Here is a 21360-nt window from a genome sequence, read left to right as displayed (position 1 = left end):
CCTGGCCCCGCCCCTCCCTCTCCCCTCCCCTCCCATTGGCCCCCCGAAGCCGGAAGCGCCCCACCCCCTCCCCCCAACCCACCAATCACCCTCATCCTCCCCTCACCCTTTCCCCACCCCCTCCTCCCTTCTCCCACCCAATCGCGCTCCGCCTCCCCTTCCTCCACCCAATCAGCGCCCGAACCCCCGCGCGGGGTGGAGAGGCGGCGTCCAATAGCGAAGCTCGGGGGGCGGGGCTTACGCTGAGGCGGGGCCGGGCCCCGAGCCCCGCTCACCCCCGGTCCCGGGCCCGGGCCCCGGAGCGCGGCGATGGCGGCGGCGGCGGCGGCGGCGGCCGGGGAGGGCGGCGGAGACCCCGGGGGCCGCATCCAGCTGCTGCTGGCGGCCGCCGAGTTCCTGGAGCGAAGGGAACTGGGCAGCGGAGCCTCCCCGGTGGCTTCCCGGGGGGTTCCGGTGGTACCGGCGGCTCCTTACCGGGCCGGCCCCGCTGAGGCCGAGCACGGCTACGCCTCGGTGCTGCCCGGCGGAGAGCGGAGAGGGGCCAGGAGGAGGGCGAAGGGCAGGAGGAGCGGAGGGGGAAGCAGGTAACGGGGTGTGGGGGGGGTAGGGGGGGGGGTGGCCGTTACCGGGGGGTACCGGGACCTTGGGGGGGAGGGGGGGAACCGGGAGGGGTGGGGGAGGGGTTGGGGGGACTGGGGGGGGCTCAGGGGGACCGGGGGGGGGTGGTGGTGGCTTCGTGTTATGGGGTAGGGGGTGAGGGGTGGTTACCGGGGGGTTATCGGGGGGTACCGGGTTTAGGGACAGGTCACGGGGACGTTGGAGACCCCCGGGGGGATTTGGGGACCCCGCTGTCACCGGGGTTAGGGGCTGTCGGTGTGCCCTGTCATGGGGTAACGGGGGAGGTTGGGGATTTAGGGGATGTTTGGGGACCTTTGAGGGCAGCGGTGGCAGCGGGGAAGGGATTTGGGGACCTCAGGGGGAGTTTGGGGACCTTGGGGGGGTCTTGGGGACCTCAGGGGGATTTGGGGACCCCGCTGTCACCGGGGGACGGGGGGCTGTTGGTGTTCCCTCCTGTGGGGTGATGGGCCCCTTAGGGACCCCGCTGTCACAGTCGGTGTCCCCGTTATAGGGCAGGGCTGGGGGGGACACTTGGGGACACCCCTGTCACAGGGCACGGGGCCAGGCTGCTCAGGACACCCCTCAGGATGCCCCCAGAACCCTCCCCAAGCTGCTCTAAGCCTCCTACACCCCTAGGGGCTCACCTCAGTGACCCTAAAACCCCACCTAGGGGCCCTAAGTGCCCTCCAGGGGACCCTAAAACTCCTCCAGGAGACCCTAAACCCCCCCCGAGGACCCTAAAACTCCTCCAGGAGACCCCAAAACCTGCCTGAGGACCATAAAACCTCCTTCTAGGTGTCCTAAACCCCCCTGAGGACCCCAAAACCCCGCCGGGTTCAGTGCTGGGGGAGTGCCGGGGGGGAGTCCCGCACGTCACAGGCTTGGGGCCGTGACGGGAACCTCCCTTCTGGGGTGAACCCGGCCCTAAAGGCGCGGCCGTGACGTGGCAGCCGGGTCCGACACCGGGGCCGCCGGAGCATTTCGGGCTGGAGGGCGGTGTCGAAAGCGAAACTCATCCCGGTTCCCTTTAGGGGATGAATCCTGCCGGGGTTTGGGGTCGGGCACTGCTGTGGTGCTTGGTGCTGAGATAAATCCCGTTTGGGTTTGGGGGTCTGCCCCAAAAGCCCTCTGGATCCTGGGCACCAGCTCAAGCCTTGTTTTTGGGATGGACCCATAGGTGCTCATCCCCCACCCCCCTCCCTGTCCCCAAAAGGAGAAGATCCCTGTGCCCCCCAGGGATGGCAGGTGTCAGCCCCAAAAGGAGGAAACCCTCTTGTCCTCCAAGGGTGGAAGGCAGATGTCGACCCCAAAAAGAGAAAACCCTCGTGTCCCTTGGGGCTGGCAGGTGGGGACTGGCCCCAAAAGGAGGGGACCTTCACATCCCCAAGGGTTGCAGGTGGGTGTCGACCCCAAAAAGAGGGGACCCTGTACCCCTGGGTTTTTTTATGAGCAGTTCTGGTTGGAGCCCCCCACCCCGGGAGCCTTCCCCCAAAACATTTCCCACCCTAGCCCAGAGGGAGCGACCCCAAATGATTTGGGGACGCAGCAGAACAAATCCGATTCATTTTCTCCTCCCACCTCAGCACTGGCTGCGTCTCCGGGACCCCGTTACCAGCGGTGACACCACCTTGGGGACCGGGACCACCTCTGGGGACTTCGACCCCACAACAGGTCCGGCCGGGGCCGTGCCCAGAGCTGTTTGCCCAGGGTGGAGCGGTGCTGAGCTGGCACCAGCCCCTGCTCCGTCCCCAGCGGGTTTGTCCGCGTGACACCGGCTGCGGGCACCACCTTTTTCCACGTTTTTTCCCCCATTTTCCATCATCTGTTTGTTTTTTTATTTATTTTTTCCCATTTTGGGGCGCCCCAGAGGTTTTGTTCCCTCCTCTGACATGGTTTTTGGGGGGTGCACAGCGCCCGAGTTCCCCTTCAGGGAGCTTTGGGGCCGATTCCTTGTTTTGAGGCGGTTTTGGTGAATCAGAAGGAGCAGGACGTGTCTGCACGGAGTCATCGGGGAAGCCAGGATCTGGCCGTGCCCATCCTCGCCCTACTGCTCGAGGGAGGGCTTCAAAAATCCCTTTCTGGGGATTTTAGGGTGCAGGAGGGGGGTTCTCAGCCCCCCACCTTCCCCTGTACATTATGATGTGTGCCTGCAAAAAATCAACACCCTAAAAGGATCAGACCCTGAACAGCCCCAAAACGAAGCCACCAAAAAGAAAATTAATCAATTAATCAAAGGGGAACTTGAACGGGGAGGGCCACGGAAGATGGAGAGCATCCACATCCCTGGAGCGTGCAGGGTTTGTGCACCTGTAGGTGCATTTTTTGGTGTTTTAGGCACAAATTCATGTCTTTTTTTGAGAAAAACGTGAGTGGAGCCGGAGGCCCGGCTGCGTTCCCGTGAGCTCGGTTTCAGGGCCGTGTTGGGATGGAGCAACTTTTCCCCTTCCTGCCCGCAGATACGCACGTCGGCGCTGGGCCTGCGGTCGCTCTCTCGGTGCTTCCTCTTCTCCAAAAAGCCTCCGCCACGAGGCTGGAGAGTTTTTTTGGGGTGTGTGCTGTGTGCCCTGAGCCCTGCCACCAAGACAACCCCATGTTCCCAGTCCTCATAACCAGAAAGTCTCTAAAAACGAGCCTCGCCCCGTTAAAATCCCAATTTAGGGCTTTCCTCACCCATTTATTGCCGTTCATTGGGGTGATTCTCTGTCATACTGTGCCACCAAGCATCCTGTGCCCGGTCCCCACCCGGTTTGATGTCCCCAGGGTCTCCCCTGTCCCCGTTCCCCCTGTGGGGTTTGTTCTCACACCGCATCCCCCTGCAGGACCTAACGCCGTGTCCGTTCTCTTCCAGGTCGACACACAACGAGATGGAGAAGAACAGGTGAGTGCTGGCAGCTCGCCCGGACCCGAATTTGACCAAATCCCTTCTCTTCAACCCCTGTTGGGGCCGTTTGGGTCCTGTCCCTGAGGGAGAAGCAAGCGAGTGCCCGTGGGCAGCGGGATTTGGGCATCGGAGCCAGGGAGGGACGGGACGGGGTGTGCGGGCGGCTCCCGGCGTCACCCAGACGGGGTGCTCAGGCCCCAAGCGTTTCCTGTCCCTGGGCGTGCAGTGAGCAGACGGGGATGGTGCTCAACTCTAATAACATTGACCCCAAAAGGCTGCAGTTTTGGGGTAGGGAGAGTGTGCAGGCACCTCCCAAAATGCTCCACAGGCGCTCTCCAAATACCGCTCCCATCCTTGGGGTGCAGCGGCGAGCTGGAAGCCTCCTGCCCAGGAAGGTCCTGCGCGTGTTAATTGCTCTGTGGCTTCATAATGCGCCGTTATGGGGTTTAATTGAAACCCTGATTAATTTAAAACCCGTTTAATTTAACCCCCTGCACGGCTCTCTCTGCGAAGCTACTGGAGTTCAGGCTGGTGAGGTCTTTGTAGGGCTGGAGGATGGCTTTGAGTCCTTTAAGGGCTTCTCTTTTCCTCTTTTTGACTTGGAAGAGGTTCAAATATTGTGGGGTTTTGTTGCCTGCTGCCAGCAAAGGGCTCGCGTGGACTCGGTTGGTTTGTACCTGGAGGCAGAACTGCCCCTGCCCCGAGTGATGTGAGTTAGGGACGGGCAGGGCCATTTATTCCTCCTTTCAAAAGCCTGAGAAAATCGGCATCTGGTTACCCAAAAAACCCCGCAGAGGACGTCAGGCTGCGTTGCACCCCTCTTGCAGCGGCGCCGTGTTGAAATCCTGGCGGCTGCGTTGCGCCACGAGCGCGGTGAGCACGGGCACCTCCCGTCCTTCCGCCCCTCCGCGCGGAAACGAGGTGCAGGGCGACGAGCCCCGTCCTCGTTAGGTGCTGCTGCGAGCTGTCCTCGTTAGCTGCTGCTCCGAGGTGTCCTCCTGCAAACCCCGCTGGGCTCGAGCTGGGGAATCGTGGTCTTGACCTGCTGGTGCTCCCTGCTCGCTCCCCTTCATGCCAGGTCTCTCTGTTGTGTTTTTTTTTAAGCACGGCAGCAGTTTGAGTTAGGCAAAAGCTGCAAAAAATGCTCCTTAACGCACGCTGCACCACCTGGAAGGGGAAACCGAGGCGTGTTGTAATCCTGCAAACCGCTCAGCATCGGCAAAGCCGAGCGGGTTGCGGCTGCACCTCCTCCACCCCATCCCATCTGGGTGTCAGCACCGAAACACAGCTTCTGCTCAGCCCCAAAACTGATTTTTTTTCCACTTCTCGATCTTACGGTGCTGGTTATGAGGTGCCGTGCCAAAGAGATTAGCCGAGGACCCCGATTTTGTTGCTGCAGCTCACGGGGAGCACGGTGGGGCTGGCTCCTCAACCATGCGGGCTGATGGCACAGCCGGCCATCCCTGCACAGCTCCTCTTGGCTCTTTTCCCCCTGCGACTGAAAATAAGCTTTGGAGAGGCTCCTGTCTGAGCCCGTTGGTGTTTGGGATTCCCCCCAGCGGGCGTGTTTTGTTTGTGCTGGTATTCAGCAGGCACTTTGTGTAGGCAAATGCCTGTTTACTCCCCGACGTGCCCGGAACGAGATAGGCAGGTCGCTCGTTGCAAAATCCCCATGGCCGCCTCTGTCAGCTTCGGGTATTTCAAAGACCGGTGTTGCAACCTAAACGTAACCTAAATATCGGGGCTGGGGCGCCCGACACGAGGCAAACCGGCCGTGCTGGGAGCACCTCGGCCACCGAGGGACCTCCGTGGGCACCCAGAGCTTCACCCATGGGTGCAGCAGCGGGGTGGGAGCCATAAAGCATGAGCCCAGGTGTTAGGGCAGGTGAAATCCTACTCAAAACAGGTATAGGGGATGCGCTGGGTTTGCAGCTCCCTGCTGCTGCCCTCAACCTCTTGAGGCACGGCTGGAGCCAGCCAAGGACCGGAGACACCCATGGGTGCAGGTTTTTGGGGGCAGACCCCAGGCTGGTAGCCAGTGGTGTGTGGGCAGGGGGCTCATCCCCATTAGCACTCTGTGGGTCAAACCCAGTCTGTCCTGAGACCGTCCTCCTTTCCACAGCTTGTAGAAGCCTGACAGGCGCGTCAGCCTCGATTTCTCGTGGCCATGAGCCAAAACACGAGCCCAAAGTCCCAGCTGATCTTTGGCTTCACCTCCAGCATCTCCAGCTACCGGGGCCGGGGATTTTCTTAGAAGAGAGCGAAGCGCTGAGCTCATCCGTGCAGGTCCTGAGCCTGGGAGCTCTTCTCACCAGCTGGTGGATGCCTGCAGAGCCGGCCACGGGGTTTTTAGGGGATGGAGCAGGCAGCAGGCCATACATCTGCCTTAATGGGCTACCCTAAACTGGCCAGAACCCATGGAGACCAAGCTGATACTGCGGGTCAGAGAGAAATTCCTCTGTTGGTTTGAGAGATCAGATCTCGGAGCGGTGTGCTGGGAATAAATGGTTTTCTGAGCCCAGATGAGCAATTGCTCTCATTTATCACCTTTCTTGGCTTGTAACCACCCCAACTCTCTGCGTGCAGAGGTTAAAAGCTGCGTGAGGAGCACGCACCCGAGCGCTCATCGTGCTGTGTCCATGTCTTGCAGGCGAGCCCACCTGCGGTTGTGCTTGGAGAAGCTGAAGATGCTGGTGCCGCTCGGGCCCGAAACCAACAAACACACGACGCTGAGTTTGCTGATGAGAGCGAGATTGCACATAAAGGTGAGTCCGGGTTGGGTCGGGACCATGCAGGGGGAATCTCTGGGCAACACACCAAATTGTGCCCCAAAACCTAATTGTGCCCTAAAACCTGCGGGGTGCGAGAGCTGCTGATGTGCTGCCGGATGGCACTGACCAAACCCCAGAGGGCAGAGGGCTCAGGAAAAAGCTTTTTGGCCCCAAATTCCCAAAGCTTTTATTCTGGTGTCATTGGGAGGGGAAGCTTTGTTCCCATTAGACAAATGCTGAGCTCAGCTTCAAGACCTTCGCCACCATATGTGGTGCAGGATTTGGGGGCATCCGGAGCCTCAAACCTGCCTGGGGTTGATGCCAGAGGTCAGGGTTGTTTTCCCTGCAGTTACTGCAGCAAGTCTGTGTAAAAACCCTACAAACAGGCACGTGGGCAGCTGCCACTCTGCCCTAAAGCCCAATTTCCACGTGTTTTATCCTGCAGAGCTGCCCAGAGGCCTTAGGAACGAGACAGGTTCAAAGTACTGCCTGCTAGAGGTGGGAGGATGTTAGCAGGACCTCTTGTTTTCTTTTCCAGAGCGTTTACAACTTTATTGTTTGTCCTTTAAACTTTGACTCAACAGAGCTCTCGCTGAGCGCATTATTTAGTTTTATGGCCCAGCAGATAAGCGGGGCGGTGCAACGGGGGAGCTCTGGCGTCAGCCTGCGTGCAGCCAGCGACTTATCGGAGACTGAAAATATATAAATAGGGTTGGGCTGGCTCCAGTGCCGCCGTCTGGAGGAGGAAACCTCTCACGTGTGTGCGGTGTGGATGTCATCGGGTCTGTTTGGCCCGGCTCTCTGGGCCAGGTGCTGCTTCCATTTCCTCCAGGCTGCGGGAGGAGGAGAGCAGTGCGTGCGTGCGAGGAAATTCTGGTTCATGCAGCTCAGGCTGGGTATGGGCAAGCTCTTACTGGTCCCAGTCGTGCAGTCCTTGGGAAGAAATCCCCCGTGTGGCAGTAGACACGGGTCACTGGTGCCTGAAATGGTGTAGAGCAGGCAGAGCACGCGGTGCCCGGGAACAGCGGTTGTTGCTGCACTGTGCGGCCAAAGCAAGGGGTTCCCAGGGAGTCTGAGAGGTTTGGGGTCATTGGGATGGAAAATAAAAGGGCTGTGGGCTGCGATGGGTGGAGGAAGTAACCCTGTCTGGTCTCGCCACCTCTGCAGAAGCTTGAAGACAGCGACAGGAAAGCCCTCCACCAAATCGACAAGCTGCAGCGGGAGCAGCGGCACCTGAAGAGGCAGCTGGAGAAGATGGGCGTGGAGAGGCTACGGATGGACAGCATCGGATCCACCGTGTCCTCCGAGCGCTCGGACTCGGACAGAGGTGAGAGGAACCACACCGGTGGGCGAGCAGCACTGGGGGGGGGTCTCGTGGCCATCCTGTAACACCGCCCTTTGTCCTTGCAGAAGAGATAGACGTGGACGTGGAGAGCACGGACTCGCTGCCCGCAGACCTCGACTGGAGCAGCAGCAGCAGCCCGAGCGACTCGGACGAAAGAGGGAGCCTGCAGAGCGTGTGCAGCGACGAGGGCTACTCCAGCTCCGGCGTGAAGAGGTTGAAGTCGCAGAGCAATCAGAAGCCGTGCCCCGCTCTCTAAGGAGCGACTCCCGGAGCCGTTCCGCCCGCCGCTCTCTCCCCGTTGGATCTCGTTAGGTAGGACGCCGGACCCGCACTTCTCCTTGCACGTAAATCTTGCACCACCGACAGAAACGAAGCCCGCTTTGCCCGAAAAAGTGCCCGGGGAGCACGCTGCCCTCCGCAGCACGCGGCCCATCGCATCCACTCGCTTCTCTTCCCGGCGGGGAAACTCATCTCGGTGAGACCGCACATTCCAGCCAGACCTCGACGCGCCCGAGAATATCGCAGCGGTAACAGCAGCGCCGGGAGACCTCGGCCGTTCTTCGCCTTGCTGTTACCGCCCGGTATTCTGGATCTTGTGGCGTTTGCCCAGCAGTGCCACGTCCCTAACGAGCAGCAGCAGGGCCCAAACGTGCGTCGTTGGGCAACAAGCCGGAGGGAGACCCGTAGGGAAACCCAGCCTTAGGTAGCTTGGATCCAGGAGAGGGCAGAGGGAGGTCTGCGAGAGGAAGAGTTTCGGCTGCGAGCTGCTGGAGCGTTACTCAGAGGGCTTCGGGTAGGACCCCTTCAGCTTTGCCACGTCTCAGAAATTCCTGTAGTCCCTAAAACCAAATGGTACGATCCTCGTCCTGTGCAATGTCTGACCTCACGCGCTGCGGCCGCGTATTTTACTGTTCTAGGCAAGCGTTCCTAGGACGTCCTTCATGCTTCTTGTCTCGGGGATAATTTTTTCTACCTCGGAGAGATGAACAAAGATTATCTCCATCCCTTTAGCACAAAAAAAAAAAAAAAAGATGATGCCTCAGTTGTTTTCTAGAAGCGACGCTTGGCCCCGCTCACACCCCTCCTGAAAGTTTAGCAATAACCGGCAGCCGAGCGCTCGCCTTTTCCAGGACATGGCTCCTGGTGAGTCCCCACGGGGTGCCGCTGGTGTTAAAGCACTTGGCCGGCTGGCGGGGTTGTTTTTAGGCACTCAGAGAGGTTCCCCAAGGCTTTTGGGGCTTCCCAAAGCCTTTGGTTGCCGCCTCAGAGAGAGAGAAAACCAAACAGGAAAGGAAGGGCCGACCCCCTGCCCCGCAAGCCGTGGTTTCCGACCCTGCAAACGCGCTTGGGTCGAAGCTAACCAGAGCACACGTAAATGTACATAGACCACGCGAGCTATAAATAGTATTTATTCCTTTTCTATGAAACTGGTGTCGCGGAGATACCTTCTCATGACTTTTATAGATGTTCTGGAATCTTTGTACGTAGAGGTCTGCTAACGGAGAGAGAGAATTTCTTTTCTTTTTTGGCTCGAAACGTTTGAAGCTCTTTCTATTCCGCCCACCCGGCAAACCTCTGGCGACGAACACCGAGCGCTCGGTGTGGCACGCCGACCTCCCGGCCCCGCGTTCGGCCACGAGCAGCTTTGTGGCTTCGCTCTCCAAGGGCTCCGGAGCTCCTCCAGGCACCAAAACCCATCCTGCCATTGTTAAACACTCCCGTGAGACACGCAGGTCCTGAGACTTCGCTCGTCAAGCTGCCAAAAGCCACTAAAACACCCAGCAAGGTGCAAATGAATGAACTATTATCCTGTTTTTATTTTACCTTTTAATCCCTAAGCTATTTTCGGATCATTTGGACTCTTTGAGAAGCAAGAAGAGGGGAGACGGGGCTAGTGGATCACTAAAATCTCCGAAGTCTGTGCTCTGCTTGTGTGCGCTAAGTTTTGGAAAGAAAAAGCAGCACGAGAAATGTTCCTGGAGCAGCTGGAGCTGTGTGCCCAGCAGATTTGCACTGATCTACGCCTCGTGTAAGCCTTCTGCACTGGAAGTCCGAGTCTTCCCGAGTCTGAGAGCGAGCTCGAAGCGGTCCACTTTAAAAAAGACAGAAAAAAAACAACAACAAACAACACAAAAAGACAAGAATAGGAGGACAGAAGCCACGAGGCAAGCTGAGAGGCTGCCCTTTGGGGTCTGCCCTTTTGCTGCACGATGGCTTGGGGTCTTTCCAGCTCTTTTTTTCCACCACTTTCCCCCCACCACCACTGCAGGTGCTGCTTCGGTGCCTCCGAGCCCAGCGCTGCGGCTCCTGCTGCCTTCAGGATGGGAACCACAGCGCTGAGTCTTCAGAAAAGCACCGAGAGAGAAAAATGCTGTGTTTCACTTTCAGTTAGGCGTACCCAGTCTTAAGGCTTTGACTCTGTAAATTTGAGTGTGTGTGTGTGTGTGTGTTGTGCCTTTTTTTGGGTTAACGGCGTTGTTTTGGTGAAATGCTGTGTGTTTTGTTTCGTTTTCCTTTTTACTTTTTTTTTTCTCCCACTATAAAGCAGTAATTAATTGACATTTGCACTGTTTGGACGTGCTCCTCTCCAGCTTGACGGCGCTGAAGGGCTCCACCCTTGGAAAACGAGGCACTAAAGTTGAACTGGCACGAGGCGGAAACCCCGGGCTTTTTCCCCAAAACTCCCGGTGGGTGCCGCACCCGCTCGGTGCGCCCAGCGGCTCTGTTAGCGCCGCTCTCCATTTTGCCAGCCTTTTCCTCGAATTCACACCAGCATTACTAAGAAATAAGCTGCAGCAATTAGATTTTTGTAGATTATTTAAATAAAAAAAAAGAAAGGGGGACAGCGAGGAGCCGCTCACGCCCCCCACGTTTACGATTGCACAGACGTGTGCGAGCCCAAACCACGCTTATTTTTTTTTTTTAATTTTTTTTTTTGGGGGGTGTTTTCCTTGTGGAGGAGCAGATCCGGTGCAGATGGCTCTTATTTTTGGGGAGAGCTTGCGACGGGCAGAGGAAGGGATCGGGCAGCGTCCTGCCGCTGTCCTGCCCGCGCTGCTGCTCCTCTCCTGGGCATTAGCGGCCGCGCGCCGCCCCGGCACCTTGCTCCGTCCCGCAGCACTTCTGCCCCCCTGTAGCAATAGGTACGGGCTCGGCCTCCCCCCACGGCCCCGTTTTTGTACCCGATTTCAGGTTTTGACACTGTACTGTAGCGGGAGGAGTTCTGCCTTGGCCACGCTCCCTCTCTGCTCCCCTTGTAGCGCTTGTGGCAGGTGCCAGCAGCCGGATTCCCAAAGCACCTGGACCGTCCCCGTGCCTGTTCCCATCCCACACCCCACGTTTTAGCCAGAAGAAATTGTGCGGAGGCGTCTCCATCCCCCTGCTGCACGCCTCGCGAGCCTTCCTGACCCTTTAAGCGGTCTGGGTGCGCTTTTGCTGCGTTTTCTTTGCCCTTTCCCTATTTTTTTTCCCCATTTTGCTTCCAAATTGCCCCCAAACCACCCCCCCTTGCCTGGCTTTCTCACTGGCTTTTATTCCCAGACTGAACGGGGCAGCAGCGGATGGGAGAAGGCGAATTTTGGTTCCGGCCGTTCAGCTCCCGGTGTAAATACCCCGGCATTACGCCTCCTGTGTCGAGACCACCCAATGGTGCTTTTTTCTTACAGTTAGCACAGGCGATTTTAGGAAGTTCAGAGGTGTTTTAGGAGAGTCTTGCTGTGTGTATGTAAACTTCTGTATTGTTTGACTGTTAGACAATAAATTATTTCATTACCAAAGCGAGCTGCCTGCTGCTTTCCCAACCGAGCTGGGGGTGCCTGGGAGTGTCCCCCTCCCTTTCTCTTGTGCTTTGGGTCTTGAAGAACGACCCCAATGTTGCCTGGGGTGGGGGGCTCAGCTCTGCTCCCTCCCCTTCCTCCCCCAGCAGCCAGAACTGGTCCCCAGGCTGCTCCCAGGGGGGGCTGCGAAGCCATGCGGGGCTCAGAGATGTATTTTTCCTAACCAAAAGCCCCGTTTTGCTCATTATCCACCCTTTTTGGGGCAATGATGAAGGCTCTGAGCCTGGCAATGGCTTTTCTGCAGTGCAATTTGGTTCCCCACAGCATCCTCCAGATCCTCACAGCTCTTCTACCCCATACGCTTCCCCCTGCAGCCTCCATCCTGCATCCTCCCCCCTTTATCCCTCCTCCTTCATCCTCCCTCTTCCTATCTCTCATCCTCCACCCTTTATCCCCCATCCTTCACCTTTTATCCCCCCCCCTTTTCCTGCCTTCTCCCCCCGCCTCCTTCACCCCTTATCTCATGCCCTTCACCCCACAGCCCACATCCTCCACCCTTTATCCTCTGCCCTTCACCCTGCGTCCCATCCTTCCCCCTTTTCCTCTGCATCCTTCCCCTGCTTGCAGCGGGACCAATTTGGCCGGGGGAGCTCAAAGGGGACCAAAAACCCAGGGAAAAGGGGTCTGGGAGGGCAAAGGAGCAGAGCAGGGCCTGGGGCTGGCCCTAACAAGGCTGCGCTAACGAAGCAACACCCACCACCTGCCATGGGGCTGTGCCCCGTTGGGATCCAGGGCAGGGATCCCAAAGCCTCTTAAACCCCCTGGGGGCTTGCTGGGGGGCTCCCACCCTGCCTGGGTGCTTGGGGGTGCTTTGGGTGCTGGGTCCCCTCTTTTAGGGGCAGCTCCTGAGGCTGGGGGGTGGCAGAGCAGCCTTGGGGTGCCCCCCAGGCCCCCCTTTAGTGAGTTTGTGGGTGCTGCAGCCCCATCCTTGTGGGGCTGAGCAGCACGGGGCTGTGCCTACGCAGCAAGGGGCAGCCAGAAGAAAATCAGAACTGCCTGAGATGGGTGCTTTATTTCCTTTTCTTATTTTTTTTTTCCTATGTCCTGCAGCAGGGTGAGCGGTGCCAGCCTGATCGGTGCAAGCCTGTGAGGTTTTGGCAATGAGGGGGGCACGGGGATGGGGGTGGGAGCCCCCCCTACGGTCTGGGGGCTGCTGGAGCACTGCGCTCAGCTCCCAGAGCTCTTCTCGCTGCAGGGCTGGGGCGAGGACCCCGGTCTCCTCCTGTCCCCAGGACCCCAAGTGCCCCCCAGCCCCTGCTCAGCCCCAAAGCCCCCAGCTCACCCCAACTGAAGCCGGGGCTCCCCAGGGCGGCGGTGATGCTTGGCTGGGGGGCCCCCCTGGGTATGGCCACCCCTATATTTGGGGTGCAGCCCCCTCGAGCCCCCCACCTGCCATTCCTGGGTGCAGCGAGGAGCAGCGTGCACCCGGCGAGCGGGACTGCTTCTTTTTGCAGCTGCTTGCTGGAGGGCAAGCAGGTATCCAGCCCTTCCGTACTGTTTTTTTTTTGTCTTTTCTGGGCTAACCTCTGCCCGCCTGGTGGCCCCGGTGGCCCAGGGGCTCAGGGGAAGGTGATGGTGGCGAGCGGGGCGAGCTCCAGCGCTGGCTCCAGCGCCGGCGCCTGCTGCTCGGAGAAGGCAGGGGGCTGGCGGCTGCCGTGGTGGCCGTACTCGAACTTGATGCGCAGCTCGCCGATGCGGGAGTGAGGTAGGATGTTGGGGATCCACTCGATGATGAAGGGGGTGGGCTCCTTCTGGGTGGGAGAGGTGTTCCCTGGGGGGGAGAAGAGGGTGAGGAGGGGGGCCTGGGACCGCTCCTTGTGGTCCCAGGGGGAGGCTGGTTGGGTTTTGGGGTGCTGTCCTTGCAGGGGGGGATCTAGATGAGTTTTTTTTGGGGGGGAGCGATGTGTGACTTGTTATGGGTGTTCAATTTCAGGCAGAGGTGGCCGTTAGGATGGTTTTTGTTGGGAACAGGGGCTGGAGAAAAACCTCATCTTGTACCTAAGTGCTTTTTTGGGGTGTGCAGGGACCCTTTATTGAGGGAACTCCCCCTGTGTGGAGGTCTGGGGGGAGCCCCCCAGCTACAGAGGGAGCCCCTCTCTTCCTCATGGGGTTTCCCCCCTGTAGGGGTGCCCTGTGGGGGGGATTCCCCAGCACCCGGGGGGTTTCTTCGTGCGCTGGGCCGCGCCGCCCCCTGCCCACTCACCCACTTTGAGGAAGGTTTTGAGCTCCAGCGGCCGGATGGCCGGCTGCTTCTCCAGGCGCCCGTAGGTCTCGGCGATGCTCTCCACCTCCACCTTGGGGCACTTGAAGAGCTCGTAGGTCCCGTCCCGGTTCTGGATGAAGCTGCGCGTGATCTCCAGCGGCAGCTGCCGGCAAGCATGGGAGCACCCAGGTCAGGAGCTCGGCTACCGCGCGGCAGCGTGGTGCGGGGAGCGCCTTCCGTCCCCCCTTACCTCGGGCGTGTCAAAGATCTGCTTCACCTGCAGGATGTTGGTGATGTGCCACGTGTACTTGGAGAAGGTCCCCAGGGGAAGGGCGTCTTTGCGGACGAAGGCTGGGGAAGGAAAACGGAGTTAGGGGGGGTTGGGGGTGAGGAAAAGGGAATTAAGGGTGGCTGGGGGGGAGGAAAATGCAGTTAGGGGAGGCTGGGAGGGAGGAAAACTGAGCTAGGGGAGGTTTGGGGGGAGAAAAACAGAGTTAGGGGTGGCTGGGGGGAAGGAAAATGGAACTAAGGATGGCTGGGGGGAAGGAAAACGGAGCTAGGAATGGCTGGGGAGGAGGAAAATGGAGTTAAGGGTGGCTGGGGAGGAGGAAAATGCACTTAGTGGGGACTGAGGGAGAGGAAAACTGAGCAAGAGGAGGTTGGGGGGAAGGAAAATGGAGCTAGGGGTGGCTGGGGAGGAGGAAAACGGAGCTAGGAGTGGCTGGTGGGGAAGGAAGTGGAGTTAGGGCTGCCCCAAAATGCTGGGGGGAAGCTGCAGGATGGGGCCGGTGCTGCAACTTCATTTTTTCTTTCTCTTTGGCTGCCCTGCCTCGGAGACAGCCCCCAACCACGCTGCTCTGCACTTGCTCGTGGACTCTTCTGGTCCATTAAGAGCATGATAATAACTGCTTTAATGAAGTAAATCCTGCCTGGCCCGCTGCCTCGAGCTGTGCCTGCTGCATTTATTCCTGCACCTCAGGTCTTGCTTAGCCTGTGTCCTCTGCCCTGGGGCTGCTTCACACCCCTGTGGGGCTCCTTCCAAAAAAAAAAGGCTGCCAGAAAAAAGAGAGGGGTAGCAAAGTGCGTGCTGCTTGCTTCTTCCTCCCTCAGCAGGCACACAGAGAGCTCCCTCTGCGTGAGCAAGTCCCCGTCGTACCTGTGGTGGAGTTGGGCAGCCTCTTCTTGGCGCTCCCGCTGGAAATCCTCTGCTGCAGCGCATCGAAGAACGCCTGGGGGATGTGGAAGACCAGGGGCTCGGGCTTGCCTGCGCGGTCACAAACACGAGGGCAGGGGTTAGCGGCCGAGAGGCAGCGAGCCGGGGAGGGAGCCGGGGTTATTCACCTCTGTTCCCTGCTCAGGGTTTGGGATTTCCACCACTGGAGCCCTCCGAGCTGGCTGCAAGAGCCGTGCCAGGGTCTGACCACCAGGGAAGCGTTTCCTTATGTTTTCCTACATTTTCTCGTGTTTCAGTTTGCCTCCTTGGCCTCCCGCCCTGCGTCTGGGCAGAGCCTGGTCCTGCCACCTCCCTCCCAGCAGAAATCTCCGTGCTGCCACCCCTGGTGCTCTCTGCCAGCTGCTTCCAGCCCCTCTGGGGGGGCTCCAGTCTGCAGAGGGGCAGCAGGGGCACAGCAGCTGCCCTGTAGGGTTTGTGGTCAATGCAATCCCTAAGCTGCGGGGGCAGCCTAAAGGGCTTGAAGTGAGCGAGGGGAGCTCAGCAGCAGCAGCTTGCTGGAGGGCAGAGGCCTTGCAGGAGCCCTGCACTTAACAGCTGCCACAGAGCGGTGTGTGGTTGCCTGCTGGGACCAACTCGGGGCGTTCTTACGCTGCTTGGAAAGAGAGAACCCCTTCCTTCGGGTGTTTTTGTGCTTGGGGAGAGCCCAGCTGGCTTCCAGCACAGCAGCTGAGAGCTTTAGGAAGTGCCACGGAGGAAGCAGCGCCACTGACTTCTGCTCCTCTGGGCTCCCAGATGCGAGCTGCTGCCTGCAGCCACTGGTGCACGGAGCTCAGCTCGCCCCACACCACGCAGAGCCCTGCCTTGGGGGCACGCGGGGGGCTGAAAGCAGCAGCAGGCTCAGGACTGGCAAGGGAGGATCCCCAACATTTCTTCGGTGCCACGTGAGGCACCTCGCCTTACCTCACCTCACCTCTCCGGCTCGGCTCCGGGCAGTTTCTTCACGCATAAATAACCTCGAAGGGGGAGTTTCTCCCTTCCCTGAGCACAAGGAGCAGCAGCGAGCTCCTGCTAAGCTTAACTCCACACTCGGGGAAGGAACCAAAGCCAAACAGAAACTTCCCAGGGCAAAAATAACGCTCGGCTCCGAGCTGAGCAGAGCACGCGCCTCCCTTTGGGCTAAAGTTATTTAATGCTGCTGGGAGCTCGGCTGCTTAAAGAGGGCGCTGGAAACAACGCTGCTGGCCCCGGGGGCTCGGGGGCAGTGGTTCCTGAAGGCTGATTTACCTTCGAACTGGTAATGCATGGTCTGGTGGATGCGCTCGGTGACGCTGGCCAGCCAGTCTTGGAAGGACAGGGTGACCTGCGCCTCATCCAGCAGCTGGTTACAGCCTAGGAGAGAAAAAAGAGAAGGGAATCAGAGTCCCCATCGTCACACACGCGCGAGGAGCAAGGAAACGGGCAGGAACAAAGAACCACGGCCCCCCCAGCGCGGTGTGGGCCGGCCCCACGGGAGCTCCTCGTTTTTTTTCCCATTTTACCTTCACCGGTTCCCCGGCGGCGCCGGCGCCACGGGCTCTGTTAAGCAGAACACAGAAAGGCAGCAGACAGGAGGACAAGAATCAGAGCGAAACCTTTCTGAGCGGGCACCGCTCTATCAGGCGTCCCAGTGGCTCAGAAACACAAGGGTTAGCTTAAAAGCAGCGTCCTGCTTTAAAAAAAAATAGATGAAGGTAATAAAAATAAAGGGGCTGGCGTCAGTAAGAGCTAGGGGCTGGGCACCACGGTGTCGTGGGGGAGCAGCTTCCCCAGGAGCAGGGTTTGGAGGGTCCTGGGAGGTCCAAAAAGCTCCCTGGCATCAGGCAGAGGGGTTGATGCTCGCTCCTGTTTTGGGGCTCACCTGCTCAAGGAGGACAGCAACAGAGCAAATCCGACCCAGCAAAAAAGAGGGCAACAAAGCAGGGGGGGAAAGAACCACTTTCTGGGCAAAAACTACAACGGAGAGGTTAAAAAAAAAAAGGTTCAAACCACGCTGTACAAACCCTTTTGGCCCTGGCCAGCCAACAAACCCATGCAGATGGTTTTGCCTTCTGCCTGGAGAGCAGAGTTAGCACGTGCATGCCCAGGAAAATCTCCCCGAGGCAGCGAGCCTTATCCGGGCTGCATCTCCTTTCCGTGTCTCCTTTCCCCCTGGCACCTCCCAGAGGCAGGCCAGACCCCGGCGGCTCCTTCTCAACAAATATTGGCCACTAAAAAAAACAATTATGCCCCAATTTTGGCCAGGATGGGTCCTTCAAGCAGCTCCAGCCATCAGAGGCGCTGCAGACGGTGGCAGTGCCCCAAGAGAAACCCTCTCCTGCCTTTACCTGCCCCGATTCCCCTCGTTTCCCCTTCACATGAGGATTTTATCGCTGTGACGCCCACGCCAGCCCCATCCCTGCCTCAGGCCACCTTCCCAAAGCTCTCTGCATGAATAAATCCACCGAGGAGCAGCTCAGCACCGTCCCTCGGCGCCGAACCGATTTCGGGCCAGCTTCCCCACCCCGTGCCGGGCGAGCAGGGCCCTGGTTATTTTCCACCTCCTGAATTTTCTTATTTTTTAACGAGGGCCGGGGCTCACCTTGCCTTTTCAGCGAGGAGGCCACGGGTGGTTTCTTCGTGCTGCCTCTCCTCAGGCTTGCCGGGTCCTGAGCCAGCAGCGGGCCGCTCGCCTGTGTCCCTGGGGGGCAACACCAAGGGTTGGGGGGCAGCGAGGCCACGGCCCCACGGCCCCCAAAAACCCCTTGCACCCCCTTCAGCCCCTCCAGCCCCAGTGCTCACCACACGCCGGGTCCTTTTTCCTCTTCTTGGGCTTGGCGGCGGCCTCCCCGGCCTGCAGGGCAGAGGCTTCGGGGCCGCACAGCAGCGGGGGCACGGCGACGCCTTTCAGACCTAGGGGAGAGGAAATCGGGCCTTAAAATCATCTCAGTTCTTCACCATCGTGGGCTGGAATGATCCTGGGGGCTCAAATCCACCCCCCATGGGCTCAAATCCACCCTGTGGGGGCTCAAACCCACCCTGTGGTCCTGTAACTGCAGCCCCGAGCAGCCCTGCAGGCTGACCCCACAAGGGCTGGGGAAGGAGAAGCAGGGCCAGAACCCAAATGTTTGGGGTTGGGGTTGTTTTCCAGGCAGGGGACGCTCCCCGAAGCAAATGCAATTGAGGTCTGCATGTCCTGGGGGGCTGCTTGTAAAAAAAACACCAAAAAAAAACAGAACCAAACCCAGGAGCTGTGGCCTGGCTCCCCAGAGGGACCCCAAAAACCTTCCCCAGCCCCAGGCAGAGCTTTTTGAGGAGGGCACAGCCAGGCCTGGGGCATGATTTCCACCTCACACATGTGTTTTTAGGGTCTGATCCCCAGGCAGGGCTCAAAACCACTCCCCAGCTGCTTCAGGACACCTCTTCTGCAGCAAACCCGTTGCTTGTAGGGATTTTTTTTCAAAAAAAAATGTTGCTTGTTGGTTATTCTTGCAGCAAACCTGTTGCTTGTAGGTTTTATTTCAGCAAACCCATTGCTTGTAGAGTTTGTTGCTTGTAGCATTTTTTTGCAGCAAACCCAGTGCTTGTAGGGTTTTTTGTAGCAAACTCATTGCTTGTATGTTTTTTTGCAAAAAAAAATGTTGCTTGTACAGCTTTTTGCAGCAAATCTGTTGCTTGTAGGGTTTTTTGAAGCAAACCCATTGCTTGTAGGGTTCTTTGCAAAAACAAACCTGTTGCTCGTAGTTTTTTTTTGCAGCAAACCCATTGCCTGTGGGGTTTTTTGTAGTAGACCTGTTACTTGTAGGTGTTTTTTTCAAAAAACTTGTTGCTTGTAGGGCTTTTTACAGCAAACCCGTTACTTGTAGTTTTTTTTTGCAGCAAACCAGTTGCTTGTAGAGGTTTTTTCAGCAAACCCATTCCTTGTAGGGTTTTTTGCAGCAACTGAGGTGCCATCTAACGAAGCACCAGCTAACAAAGCGCCGACGGGGAGCGGTCACGATGTTCCCTTTTCCCTGGTGCAGCGACGAGTGTGCCCAATGCCCGACACCACCCCAAACCCTAAACCCCCCGTGGTTCCCCCACCTACCTCCAGCATCACAGGCGAGGAAATCGGCGAACTCCTGCGCCAGGCTCTCGTCACTGGCGAAGGCGCAGATGCAGGCGAAGAAGTGAACGCAGCGCGGTGCTGCCGGCACCGCCGCCGCCTCCTCCTTCCCCCCGGCGCCTCCCTTGCCGGGTTTTGGGGTTTGGCAGGAGCAGACGAAGCGGTGCTCGGCCAGCGCCTTGGCGCTCACCTTGTGGCCGAAGGAGGCGTGCAGGTAGCCCAGGCTGTGCCTCTGGCTGGCCTCGCACTTCACCACCAGGACGCTCTTGGTGACGCGCTGCACCAGCGGCCCCGTGGGCTCGGCGGCCAGCTGCCAGAGGGTTTGCTTGGTTTCGGGGGAAGCCTGCACCGAATTGAGGACGGAGCTTTTGAGGGCCAGCGGCGTGGCTTCCGTTTGGCAGCTCAGGGCCAGCTTGACGTGCTGGCACTGCTTCTCCACCACGCCTTGAGCGGCCGCTTGCAGGCAGGCCGGCACGTGGCAGCGCCCCGCGCCCAACCGCGGCGCCACGGGGCCGACCACCGGCTGCACGGCCGCCTCCGAGACCCCGAGCTCTACGAAACCCCGATGATCCGGCCCCCGGTCCCGTTGGCGCACGGAATAAAGCTGCGCTTCGGAGCCCGTGATGAGCTTGACGGCATCGACGCCGGGCTGCTTGCGGGTGCCGTAGCGGAAGACGGCGCCACAGGTCTTGTTCTTGCAGCTCAGCCCCCGCGTGCCGTTGTAGGTGCCGCAGCGGGGACATTTGCGGATCCCCCGCAGCGTCGCTTTGCCCAGGTCCGAGAGGAAGGACGGGGCCTTCGGCCTCGCCGGAGCCGGCTCCATCCTGCCAAAGGGGGAAAACCTGTGAGGGGATGAGAGAAATGGGGAGAGGAAGTCACAGAAGGGACGTGGGGGATGTGGGGTGCTGGTGACACCTACAGGGCCTTCGGAAAATGGGGTGGGCTCAGGAGATCCCAAAAGCAGAGAGGAATCGGTTGGGAGGGCGGCTCCGTCCTCAACAGACCCCAAAAGTGGGCAGGAGCCATTTGGGAAGGGGGTTCTGTCCCCAACAGACCCCAAAACTGGATAGAAGCCATTTGGGAGGGCGACTCTGTCCTCACCAAATCCCAAAAGAGGACAGAAACCACCAGGGAGGGCGATTCTGACCCCACCAGACCCCAAAAGCAGACAGAAACCACCTGGGAGAGCGACTCCATCACTGCCAGACCCCAAAAGAGGACAGAAGCCACCAGGGAGGGCAATTCTGACCCCAAAAGACCCCAAAAATGGAGAGAAATCATTTGGGATGGTGATTCCATCCTCAGCAGACCCCAAAAGAGGACAGAAACCACCAGGGAGGGCGATTCTGAGCCCCCCAGACCCCAAAACTGGACAGGAACCACCAGGCTGGGGGGCACTGGGGGAGACTGGGAGGCACTGGCAGAGGCTGTGTGGAACTGGGGGAGACTGGGGGCACTGGAGGAGACTGGGGGGCACTGGAGGAGACTGGGAAGTACTGGGGGAGGCTGTGTGGAACTGGGGCAGACTGGGAGGTACTGGGGGAGATTAGGGGCACTGGGAGAGGCTGTATGGAACTGGGGGAGACTGGGAAGTACTGGGGGGCACTGGGGGAGACTGGGAGGTGCTGGGGGCACTGGTTTGCACTGGGAGGCACTGGTGCAGGCCGGGCGCCCCCTCCCCTCAGGGGCTGTTCCCCCCCCCTCAGCCCCTCCCCTCAGGAGGTCGCGCGGTGACGTCACGGCGGTGACGTCGCCCCCCGCCGGGAGGGAGGGGAGGGAGGGGGGGGGAGGGAAGCCCGGCGGCCCTCCCCGCCGCTCCACCCGCCCCTCTGACGTCACTTCCTGCCCCGCGGCCGCTCGCCCGCCCCCCCCCTCCCCTCGGTTACCTGGGCGCGCGCCCCCCGCTCCAGCCCGGGCCCGCCGCGAGGCCGCTCAGCGCCCCCCCGCCTCCGCCATGGCGCCGGCCCGCCCGCCGCCGCGCCCCCATTGGCCCGCCGCGCCCACGTGACGCGCCGCGGGGGGCGCCGGGAGATGTAGTTCCAGGCGCGCCGCAGCGCGCAGGCGCAGTGCCCACCGAGGGGGCAGCCCTTTAATAATGGGGTGAAAAAGGGCGATTTCGGCGCTTTCCCACCCAAAAAGTGACCCGAGCGGCAGGTCCTCCCGCAGGGAGAGCCCGCCCGGAGCAGTAATAGAGGGAAATAAATAAGAGCACAGACCAAGCTTCAGGTTTGCCTTTTTTTGTTCTTTTTTTTCCTTTTTTTCCCTTTTTTTCCATTTTTCTTTTTTTTTTTTTTTGAAGGCTGGTCAAGAGGTAGGACAGAAAAATGTGGTTTGGCTTCCGAACCTCACAAAACGCTTCGCCCAGTTGACATGACAGCAGCTTCCTCAGCACGAGACATTCCTGCAGCCACC

The 21360-nt window shown here is 59.3% G+C and overlaps 2 protein-coding genes across 3 annotated transcripts; one reads left to right on the top strand and one right to left on the bottom strand.

Annotated features, from left to right (window-relative positions):
* The first annotated feature begins 141 nt into the window (after positions 1–141).
* Positions 142–11391, top strand: MXD1 (MAX dimerization protein 1). Of its 2 annotated transcripts, XM_084499213.1 has the most exons (5): positions 150–584; positions 3467–3496; positions 6150–6264; positions 7438–7597; positions 7681–11391. In XM_084499213.1, the coding sequence occupies exons 1-5, from the start codon at positions 310–312 to the stop codon at positions 7869–7871; spliced, it is 771 nt and encodes a 256-aa protein (XP_084355339.1). In that variant the 5' UTR covers positions 150–309; the 3' UTR covers positions 7872–11391. The 2 variants fall into 2 exon arrangements, with proteins under 2 accessions (XP_084355340.1, XP_084355339.1); XM_084499214.1 differs by lacking the exon at positions 3467–3496 and having other exon boundaries at positions 142–584; positions 6120–6264.
* Positions 10992–20924, bottom strand: LOC311424232 (uncharacterized protein C2orf42). Its single transcript, XM_084499204.1, has 9 exons — positions 20835–20924; positions 18931–19790; positions 17646–17756; positions 17446–17544; positions 16113–16217; positions 14811–14918; positions 13905–14005; positions 13655–13817; positions 10992–13222 (listed from the first exon to the last, which is right to left on the bottom strand). The coding sequence occupies exons 2-9, from the start codon at positions 19769–19771 to the stop codon at positions 13011–13013; spliced, it is 1740 nt and encodes a 579-aa protein (XP_084355330.1). The 5' UTR covers positions 19772–19790; positions 20835–20924; the 3' UTR covers positions 10992–13010.
* Between the last annotated feature and the right edge of the window lie 436 nt (positions 20925–21360).

This window comes from Aythya ferina (genome assembly GCF_964211825.1).
Source record: "Aythya ferina genome assembly, chromosome: 27".
NCBI lineage: Eukaryota > Metazoa > Chordata > Aves > Anseriformes > Anatidae > Aythya > Aythya ferina.
Note: the sequence above shows the minus strand (reverse complement) of the source record. Positions and strands in the feature narration are given on the sequence as shown.